At 43.6% G+C, this 10,636-nt stretch overlaps 2 protein-coding genes across 2 annotated transcripts in view; both read right to left on the reverse strand.

Moving 5' to 3' along the window:
- Positions 1-32: 32 nt before the first annotated feature.
- tnfrsf9a (tumor necrosis factor receptor superfamily, member 9a) lies at positions 33-4,506 on the reverse strand. The gene is made up of 7 exons (XM_062392298.1): positions 4,089-4,506; positions 3,388-3,507; positions 3,154-3,291; positions 2,495-2,567; positions 2,304-2,407; positions 2,039-2,206; positions 33-1,918 (listed from the first exon to the last, which is right to left on the reverse strand). The coding sequence occupies exons 1-7, from the start codon at positions 4,237-4,239 to the stop codon at positions 1,797-1,799; spliced, it is 876 nt and encodes a 291-aa protein (XP_062248282.1). The 5' UTR covers positions 4,240-4,506; the 3' UTR covers positions 33-1,796.
- Positions 4,507-7,227: 2,721 nt separating this feature from the next.
- LOC133956927 (segment polarity protein dishevelled homolog DVL-1-like) overlaps positions 7,228-10,636 on the reverse strand; it is a 24,507-nt gene continuing 21,098 nt past the window's right edge. The window contains exon 15 of the mRNA XM_062392296.1: positions 7,228-9,560. Coding sequence (XP_062248280.1) covers positions 9,040-9,560 — 521 coding nt within the window. The 3' untranslated portion in view covers positions 7,228-9,039. The remainder of the gene's footprint in view (positions 9,561-10,636) is intronic.

Here is a 10,636-nt window from a genome sequence, read left to right on the forward strand (position 1 = left end):
TGGACCACAATGAATGCAACTGTACAACAACAAATAATAAAATATTTTTATTGGATGTTTTTAAAAAAGTACAATGTCATAAATGTATAATATAGCAAAGTGTAAACCAGTGTTCATAGATAATTATGAAAAAATGCATATAATAGAAAAACAAGTCTTATAAACAAATGTGACGAGGCAGAAAGATAAATTCACAGACGTGCGTAACATTAGCTCGGGGGGGGGGGGGGGGGGGGGTATGAAATAAAGTGCCTCAGTTGTTTTGCTGTTGGGCTCTTAATGACGTTCACCACAGATCTTTGTGGTCTTCTAAAAGGTTGTAGCTTTGCTCCGGCTGTGAGTCATTGTGTGTAGATGTTCATCACAAGCCCAGACAGCGTGTTGCTCAACTTTTCCATTATAGGTACGCCTGCTAGGGCTCAGAAGAGAAAAGGTAGGGGTGGGGGGGTGGGAGGTTTAGACATGACGAATGAAACTCAATCTGGTTTAATGAGTCCCTAATTAGTTTGCTCTATATTTGTGTTATTACGAGGATGACTCACTTCAAAGGAATCTCAAACTTGTGTGTGCAGCACGTGGCATCACTTGGGACATCCCGAGTGAAAAGGTTGGATGAGAGACGTGTCCAAGCTTGTTCAGTGAACAGCTGGACTTTAATCAAATGACTCATGCATGACGAGCTGGGCTGAGTTGCATACTGTGGACTCCCTGGTGCTTTACGTGACTGAGGATTACTTATTCACAATAAGATGAAACTCCCTCTAATGGACTTTCTGTAGTTCCTCGTTCCTTCAATGTGAAGGTCATCCCCTCCAGATAAGGAATGCACAGAAACTGTTAGATCGATTTCCATGAAACTTGGTAGAAGGATGCATTATGGGTAAGGAAAGAACGCATTGACGAATCAGAAGGAGGGAGCAGGAATACTTTCCCTCCGTCTTTAACACTAGAATAAGGCCCTTTTTAAGGAACTGATATTTATGAGGGTGTGGAATTTGTTGTAGATCCACATAAATATCAAAATTCCATTGGCCCTTGGTGGAGAAATGCTCCCTGCTGACTTCTATTCTTATAATTTTCACAGTTTATCACAAAATAAAGTTCCTATCAATTTAAGAAAATAAACTAAAACAGACCACAGCTAACAAAACTACCTCTCCCATAAGATCCAGTAACAGACATACACATGTACAGAATCAGCAGTTAACAGAAGGTACAGTAACTGTGGGTTGAGCCCTGAAGTCACAAATCTGTTTTGGAATGTGTGGGCTCAGCATCAGAACTCCTACCTGCACTGTACGTTCACAATCTGCCCACTTAAATACCACAGTAATACAATCCATTTAAACTCATTTAAGACAGTCCGACTACTTTGTTTAAAAGTAGTTTAAAAATAATAAAAAAAAAGGTTGCTTAGGTACTTTGCTCCTTTGGTTTTTTATAACAAGTTGTGTGTTGATTTAACTTTTATCTGGTGTCTAAATCTAAACATTAAAAACTTTCCACGATTATATCAGGAACAGTTCAACTTTCAATCTTGACTGACGGGGGAAACACAGTGAACATGATGAAACGACCGACCTCTCAGAATTCCCCTTCCTCCCATGTGTACACTTCCTGTCGTAAATTGTTTGCTGGTTTAATAATTGAGCAAATGTTTGAACTTGATCTCTGCTGAGGTAGCAGTGATGTTTTTAAAGATAGCCGGGTTGTTCACCTCCGAACCCAGCAGTAGCAAGGAGAAGGATCCCATCTTGTTCTTGATGGGAGCTCACAGGTGTTTCAGTGGGTCCTTTTCATGGGAGAAGCTGGTCTGAAGAGTCCTTGGTCACCAGCGCCTCAGAGCTGCCGCCTTCTTCCTGCTCGGCCTCGTGGAAACTGCACTCTACTGCTACTACTCTTAATGGCAGCGGATGATCTTAAGAAACAAAACGAAAGCATATATTTTTGTTTGATAAACATCCTTTATAATCACAATAACTCAAGTAGCACCAACACAATAATGTCTTCGTGGTCGATCATTAAATATAGTGTTTACCTGTGGGGGTTCGGATTATCAAAGTCTCTGGGGGGACTGTCTTTTGTGTCTTCTTTCTTTTCTGGACATGTTTCATCGTCACAGTGAGGATGACGATGACGATGAAGCTGGTCAGAGCTAAACTGGTCCCCACAGCTATGACCAGTGGCCATGTCTGCTCTGTGGTATCTGACACAGGACAGCAAGACATTACAGCTGATCTCCAAGTAAAAAAAAAAAACAGATTCAAAAATGATTGCATGAGGAGAACAGAGTGGAGCCTCACCTGGGTGGCTGGCTGTGTGCACTGGACTCACTGCCACGTCGGCACACGTGATGTCAGAAACCGTAGTTCCCTGCTCCACGATATACTGACCTGGATTTGGACACCTGTGGAAAAACACAGAAAGATACCAGTGAGTTTGGAGAATTCAGTTTGTCAGTAAATCAACAGCAAAAGAGCAAAACATTTCTCACTTGGTTTTCCAGGGTTTACACATCTGATGGCCCTCGTCGTTGAAGGTTCCATTTGGACACGGTCTGCAGGAACCTGTAGAGACAGCCGCCATTCATTTATTCATTTATTTTGAACACGTTAAAATATAGAAAAAATAAGGCAATCCATGCTCTACAAGGAGTTAAATTAAGAATATCGCTCTGCAGTTGAATGCCTCCGCCTACCAATGTGGTTTCTTTACGCATAATTGTTTTTCCAGATGTGACCTTTATCTTTGGCCACCAAATTCTAATCCTTGAGTCCAAGTTGATATTTGTGCCAAATGTGAAAAGATTCCCTAAAGGTGTTCTGGAGATATCTCGTCCACGAGGCAAAGAAAAGGTGTTTGTGAGGTCACGGTGACCTTGACCACGAAAATCTAAACAAGTCATTGTTGAGATATCGTGTTCAGCAGAATGAGACGGACAAATGGACAACCTGAAAACACATCTTCTAGTCCCAGCAGTGTCCAAGATACACGTCTCTTTAACCTCTCATGAGAATCACACACTGAACGAGACAATCGGAACACATCCAAAAAATCCACCTCCAAGTCCATCCCAGATTCAATATATGATGAGATATATATATATATATATATATATATATAAATATGATAATAACTGTAGTTTTTACTTACGATACTTTGTGGGCTCTTCCCCTTTGTCACACTTAGTGATACAGAAGGAGCAGCTGCCGTCACCACATAGAAGTCCTTTTTTACAGCCGCACTGTGTGTCATTTGTGGAGGTGCACATTTTCTTGTACACCTGAGCCCCTGAACGCACAGAGACGTGGACAAAAAAATCGTTTTATATTGGATTCGGGAAATTGTAAAGTTAATGAACAAAATGGGGTTGTGACACTGACATACCTGCACATTGTGTACACGGGTCACAACTGTATTTGCTAGGGTCCGTTGTAAATGTGCCAGACTCGCAAGGGGTGCAAAGATCTCCCAGCTTCGGACCACAGGGTTTGACCAGGTGGTTTCCTGCAAACACACACACACACACACACACACACACACACACACACACACACACACACAGGTCACATTATTGTATTCAGTGAGATTGGATCCTTCAATGATGTAAGAGGTCTGGTAACACAGGGTGATGAACTAGAGATACAGGCACAGGAAAGCTTTAAAAACAAAAACACCTAATGTTACTTAAACTAAATTGTAAAAAGTCACTGCTCCTGATTATTATAAGTCAGTTGCATAATCCATGTCGTCTCTCTTTGTTGTGGTATTAGTTGAAAAACCACAGAAACTACATTTGGTGACAGGAAACCACCACAGAGGAACTGGAATATAATATTATTACACACACACACAACTAGTAAGATATGCATGGAGTAATGGAGATGCAATGCAACAATGAAACAAGACAATGTTATTTTCTCTTATTTCATAAGAGCTGGTTTTATGAAGAAATTAACTCTCTCTTGTTGTTCTTATCCTATTTCAAAACCTTTTAAACACAACTAAAACATACAATTACAAATCTATAAATATATGAGGGCTACATCTACAGTGCAGTCTTAAAACTGGAGATCTCGATGACCTACCTGGTTGACAGGCATGACAGCAGAAATTCTTTCCATTTGGGGTCCATTTCATGCAGCCTGTGTTTGTGTGTCCAACGCTGCTCAGACATCCCTGCATGAGCAGAGAGAAACCTATCACCTGCAGGACCGCAGCCATTCTGAAGTCAGCCATCACGTCTTTAGTCAAGGATGCTGCTCACGCTTCAGGGAGATGGTGAGGAAGTTCAGTCCAAGAACTTTCCCAGGTATCTTCTTCTTCTTTTTCTTCTTCTTATCTATGGCTCCTAGTTTTCTGTTCCTTTGAATCTGCACTCTCAATCTAAACATCCATCGAGTTTCTTAACATTATTCTTAAGCTAAATATTTTTGGCTGTGATGTCCCATAAAGAACTTATCTCTGTGCTGTAGCTTGCTCTTCAGAAACATGAGTAACCCAGAGCTTTCTATTCACCCTCCATTTATCCCCCAGTGGGGGCGTGTCTGACAGAGAGCGAGAGAGAGCTAGAGAGAGCGAGAGAGAGAGAGAGTAAGAGAGAGAGAGAGAGCGAGAGAGAGATCCATTTGATGTTTAAATGGATCTTTATTGAACTATATTAAACTCATATGTTTTTTAAACAGCTGTTTTCCCCATGAAGTTCTTATTTAGAGCTTTACAATACAACATGGTCTTGCTGCTGTCGGCCACATGCTACTGCTACACTTGTTCCAACTTGTCCATATTTAGGAGAAGTGACAGTGATTAAACCTTTTAGATCACTGTACAACACAAAGGTGTGTCTTGCAAACATAACATTCCAATAAGTATTGGTGCAGTTCCATTACTATTTAAAATATACTTTATTTATATATATACTTTATATATATATATATATGTACTGCATAATTACACATTTCCCTAATGCTAATTGTTGATTAAGCACTGAAGTAAACTACTTTTGGAAAAGTACAACTAACCCAGAGAAAATGCTTTTTAATTTGTATACTTTTACAGACGCCATATGTAACTACATAATAGTTTTTCTGTACCTGAGGTTAGCAAAGGTTAAATTAAGTAACGGTACTTTTACTTATAATTAAACTTCCCCGCAGTTTAATTTGATGTGACTTTGATGTGACTTAATAGTGTGGCCAGGGACTTTCTGTGAAAATCTCTATCTTTGTATCAGAGGACAAACAATAGACATGACAAAGCACATCCAAAGGTCATTGTTATGGTTCCGGGAAAGCCTTCCTGTCACAAATACTGCTTATCCTGGTGAGTCACCTGAGTCACTCATGTCATGAGCTTGTTTAGAAAAGTTTTTAAAATTCCCGTCCTTGCCCTAACCACCTGTTGTGATCACATCTGCTGATTAACTCGTTTCATCCCCCCGTGAAAGGAAACCACGAGGAAGCCCGGAGCATAAGGAAACTGAAATCAAAAGTGAAACATGATAATCATTTGGAATTTTCAAGTTATTGTTGTTAATAAACAAATAAGTAGCTTCAGTGGAAATGGGTCAAGGTTAACTGGAGTTTCCCGCTATGTTTATGAGTAACCATGAGACAAGAGATGACATATCTATGACCTGGCATCAAGTCAGGACTAATAGAAACCTTATAACATACTCCGTATCCTCGACTGTTCATTCCCACTCCTAAGATTAGGATGCTTTTATTAGTCCCAAACACATGCACAGACATGCACAGGCACACTCATGCAGGTAGGGAAATTTCACTTCTGCTTTTAACCCATCTGGTGCAGGACACACAGAGCAGTGAGCGACCATGTACGGCGCCCTGGGAGCAGATGTTGGGGGAGTAAGGTGCCTTGCTCAGGGGCACTAGACAGGGTAGGGAGGCTCTTGGATGTTTGGACTGATCAATCCAGGTTCGTCTTTTTGTTGTTTCTCCGTGGAGTCGAACCAGAGACGAAAACCATAGACCTTCTCTGCCCATAGTCCAAGTTTCTGCCACTAGACCACCGCCTCTCCTCATGAAGGTCTGCTCTCGCTCTATGTAACCTCTGTGAGCTGGTGTGATCTCCTGTGACTGATGGTTGCAGGTTCACGTCCAGCCGCTGCTGAAGAAATGCCTAACTTTAGATCAGATAAAAAGATACCATGTGATCGCCTTCTCTAAGTGCATACGCACGTCTTGAGACACAGTGATGTCAAAAGTCAGCACCTTATTTGCCCACACAGCCTCGACCAAGAAACACTTCCCACACTTCCCCTTCTCCCTCCCTCTTTAGATTCAGCTCTGAAGCAACGTAAACCCCGACAGCTCGATTAACATAAAGACTCTGGAAATACTTTTGAGATGTTCCGTAAGGAGATGACCATTATTCTGCTGGTAAATGAGTGTGTGTGTATTTGCATGTAGGTTGACATCAGCTCTCAATGAGAGTCAAACTACAGCAATGGCAGACTTCAGTATCTGAGACGTCATTCTTTCGCTCTGTATAAGAAACACCATGAGGGCGACGGCTCCAGGGGGCTGAGTCTTCAGCATTATACTTTTTAATCTGCCTCTGCAGACGTGCGTCTCAAGAGCTTCTTCAGGCTCTGACGTCACTTCCTTCCTTACTAACCTCCAACAATGCGTGCTCTCGTGCGGGGGAGGGGGGGCGTCACCTTCAGGGACTCAAACGACGACTGACGCAAGCGTCTGTGGTTGGTGGGTCAAGCAGACCGGGGTCTGTGTGGGTACTGATATACAGTCAGGCCTGTTAAGAGTAACAGCAGCCCACTGGGAAAGTACACGCAGCAGGTGGTGCTCGGAAGTTCCACTCAAGGGTTTTAACAGTGTGAAAGCCACTGCAGAGGCGCTGACACATCTCTGTCTGTGGGGATACAATAGAAACTTTACAGTTCACCTGACATTTCTAAGAGTCGTCTAAAAGTTCAACAACGTGTCCTCCCACTCAGTGACTGATCATAAACACCTACTTGGATGTGTCATACATTTAATATACTAAAGCCTAATTGAATTTGGCATTTACTGACCAAGGGGATTTCCAAAACACAGTTTATACTTTTATAAAAACACTCAAAACAGGAACATACAAATTAATGAGAGATTTTATATCTCCATCTAGTGGCCCAACCTAAAAAGAGAAAGTGTATTTTTTCAGATTTCAGTTAACATCCAGGTGATTATCACTGAAAATGCATCAAAATGTTGAACATATATACTTTTATTCATATATATAATAAATTTCTATGTACAATTTATTCTTCTTTTGTAAAGAAACAAAATTAAAGAGAAAGCTTTGATTGCAAACAGTGTTTCATACTAAAGGGAGGGAGAGAAAAAAAATGGAAAAGTGCTAGTGTGTATGTGTGTGTGTGTGTGTGTGTGTGTGGACATGTCTTCCTATGGTTGTGTGGACATTTCGGGACATTTGGCCGGTCCTCACAACTTCGGTGTCGAGTTTGATTTTACGGTTTGGGTTAGAATTAAGTTAACAGCCGGGGGAGGAGTTAGGCATATATGTGTGATGGTTATGGTTAGTGTACAGAGCCAGGGAAGGCATTATGTCAAATGAGTGTCCTCACAACAATAGAAAGAGCCATTTGTGTGTGTGTGTGTGTGTGTGTGTTTTCCTTCTTGTTTTCTATGTTTTAGGTAGATACAACAGGGGTTTGCCATTGTTTTACAAGGAGATGAGCATCTGAAGGCCAGGACTCCCCTTAAAGTCACTTGGAACTCGTGAAAATGAGAAGTGTCTGATGACAGTCATGAGGAGATTTACATCATAAACAGCTTCCGAAATATCCATCATACACAACGTGAGGCTTTGGCTTGTAACTTTTTTTTCTCCGAAGCTCACACTTGAACAGCAAACTGGTTCTATCTCACGGCAGCACTGTGGAGTTTGCTCTCGCTGCTGTGGCGGGTGTCCACTGTTTGCAATCCTGTGCGTTTGTGGATTCGCTCACGTTAGAAGTGTTTGAACTGAACCGTCCGGAGCGTCAGGGTTTTATCACCGACAGGAATAACAATACATTCGACAAAGAACAGCTAGGACAGTGGGCGACGGGCCACTGGTTCACAAAGGGTGATGTCTGATTGTCTGTCAGTCAGTCAAAGTAGACAAAGTATGACACCATCAACGCAACGTGGGCACATAAATAACATCACAAAATTTATCCAGTGTACGGATTCTTCCTTTAGAACGTTTGGCAAGAGGTAACGCCTCCCCTCCACAACAATGGTAATACTTTAAAAACAAAATGTATTCATAAAACGCCTTTTCTTTAAAGCAGTTGAGACAGTCATGCAAGTGGCAGCCTAGTTAAACTGGCTGCGGGGGGACTCCCTTGTTGAAGAAATCCTCCGTTTGTCAACTCATGGTTAGTCTTGGCAGCTGAGAACTTAAATAAACCGGTGGCAGTGCCACACCAGAAAGGAAATGGGGCCAAAACAGGTTTAGTGAAAAGAGTAAAAAAACGTTCGGCTATGCACAGATTTGAGTCAGGAGACCCAGTCCCAGTCCAAGGCCCCCAGAAAATTAAAAAGTTCCTAAGTGCGGGTTGAAGGTGTCGGTCTGGGTCCTGGGGATTGAGATCCAGGCCCCGGACATCTTAAAGGTCTTGCAGAACAGAAATGATCCCACGTAGAGTGCACGCTCCCGAGAGCATGTCTGAAGAATCACCACATTGAATTCACCATTCACGTTTCACAAACTGTACACGTCACGTCAATACAAAAGAGGGTTTTCAGTCGCCGAGGACCCGTGTTTGTAAGGGTGAGAGGACTCCCCCCCTCCCCCCCCCCCTCCCGCGCTGTACTCGGGCCCCCCCGCAGTCCTTTGTGTGGACAACAGAGGGAAAGACAGACAGCAGGGGGGTTAAGGTGGAGGCCGAGTCAGCGTCTACATTCTGAACTTAAGAGACAGAAAAGATCTTAGGGGTGGGGAGGGAGGAGGGGAGGGGCGGGTTCGTGGAGAATTGTTTTGTGCTCGATGGGTTTTCAAGGCACTGTCCTGTCACATGATGTCAACAAAGAACTCACAGGGATTGCCCATAGCATGCTGGAAGGACTGGCGACTAGCGGTGAGCTCAGGAGGAACGGATGCTAACTCTCTCCCAGGGGGGGCTCCGGGGGGGGTGCTGCTGCTGACCGAGGTCTTGGGGGCCAGGCGGGCCAGACAATAAGGAGGAGGCAAGCCGGGGGGGCCGTAGGAGGAGGCGTGGCTTCGCTCGCTCTGGGCACAGGAACCTGACGCGGGCTTGGTGAACGGGGCGTGGCTGTAGGTGAAGGGGGGGTGGCTGTTCTGTGAGTGATGGTGGCTCCTGTGGGACTGACTGTGGCTGAGACTGGATCGGGCGTGACTGTGGCTGGAGACGGTGTGGCTGTGATGGCTGATTTGGCTGGCGGACCTGTCCACGCGCCTCCCTCCACGGATGGCGGGCTCTGACTCGCCGCATGTTGACCTCTGACCCTTCTCCTGTGGGGAGGAGCGTCTACCTTTGCCTGCACTGGGGTTGGATCCACTGCTTCGGCTTCCTGTTGAGAGGTGGAAACAAAACGCTTTAGCTCCGGAAAAATACAAACACACTCAACTACAAATACACAAGCTGGGTCTCAATTCTAGAGGCTCATCCTTCAGAGGGCTTTTCATCCCCGACAAACAAAGGCTCCATCAGGTGGATCCTTCCTTGCCCCACTTATCCTAGGATTCATTGCACTTTTGGGACAAACTGTTTTTCAAAGAGGTAGTTTAGCTGGCAAGCAACGAGACTTCCAATGCTTGAGTATCACGCTTCCAGTCGACCTAAAAACGAATGGTACACACTTTCTTTATGTGTCCAACTGCATCTCTGTCACTAGGCTTACGCAATGAGGACCGGAAAAGCCGATCACAGAAGTCCTCTGTAGACCAGACCAGGAGGTGGTCTACGTGGGTCGGGTAGACTGCGTCCTCTGAAGGATGCAGCCCCCTGAATTGAGACACAGCTACATCACCTGCAGCTGCTTCAGAAACAGCTGGATTTATTACTGATCCATTAGGATGTAGAAGGTCACACGTTAAACAAAATATATTGTACAAGCTTATTGACGCCTTCATGAACGGCTGCAGACACAAACAGGCAGCGTCTTTCTTGTAATATATGTGTATTAATGTTATTCGATGCATATTTTGTTTAAGGTGTGACTAATTATTTTCTTATGCAGTTTATCAAGAGTCAACAGTCAAGGGCAAACAGAATTATCTCAAAGGTTTCCTCCCCCAAAATCCACCTGCAGCATCTAATCCCGAGGACTTTCATCTGATGTCCGTAGAAAACACCGAAACATTCACAGATTAAAAATAAAAACATGGTACACCCGCACCAGAAAGACACTGCTACACAGCACTGTGTGCACACTGCAGAATAACACAACTCTTATTATCTACACACTGTCACTTTAGTTTTAAAAGTAGAGGTTTGTGTCACGTCTCAGTGCTGCTCGTGGGAAACTGATGGAGGTGTACCACATTATTGCGAAATCAAACATTCCTCGATCTCCCGCTTCCGCACTGAGCCCAACAGTACTGGGTAGAGTGGTGCATGATCGCCCCCTGTCTGTGGGAATGATAG

The sequence above is a fragment of the Platichthys flesus genome, chromosome 7, assembly GCF_949316205.1.
Source record: "Platichthys flesus chromosome 7, fPlaFle2.1, whole genome shotgun sequence".
Taxonomy (NCBI): Eukaryota; Metazoa; Chordata; class Actinopteri; order Pleuronectiformes; family Pleuronectidae; genus Platichthys; species Platichthys flesus.

Bases quoted from the DNA above. Each gene is read 5' to 3' on its own strand.
- tnfrsf9a (XM_062392298.1), bottom strand. From the start codon at position 4,239: ATGGCTGACTTCAGAATGGCTGCGGTCCTGCAGGTGATAGGTTTCTCT. The intron at 2,568-3,153 runs GTAAGTAAAAAC...CTGTCTCTACAG, and splicing joins GGAAGAGCCCACAAAGTATC to GTTCCTGCAGACCGTGTCCA. The intron at 1,919-2,038 runs GTAAACACTATA...TTGTTTCTTAAG, and splicing joins GATAATCCGAACCCCCACAG to ATCATCCGCTGCCATTAAGA.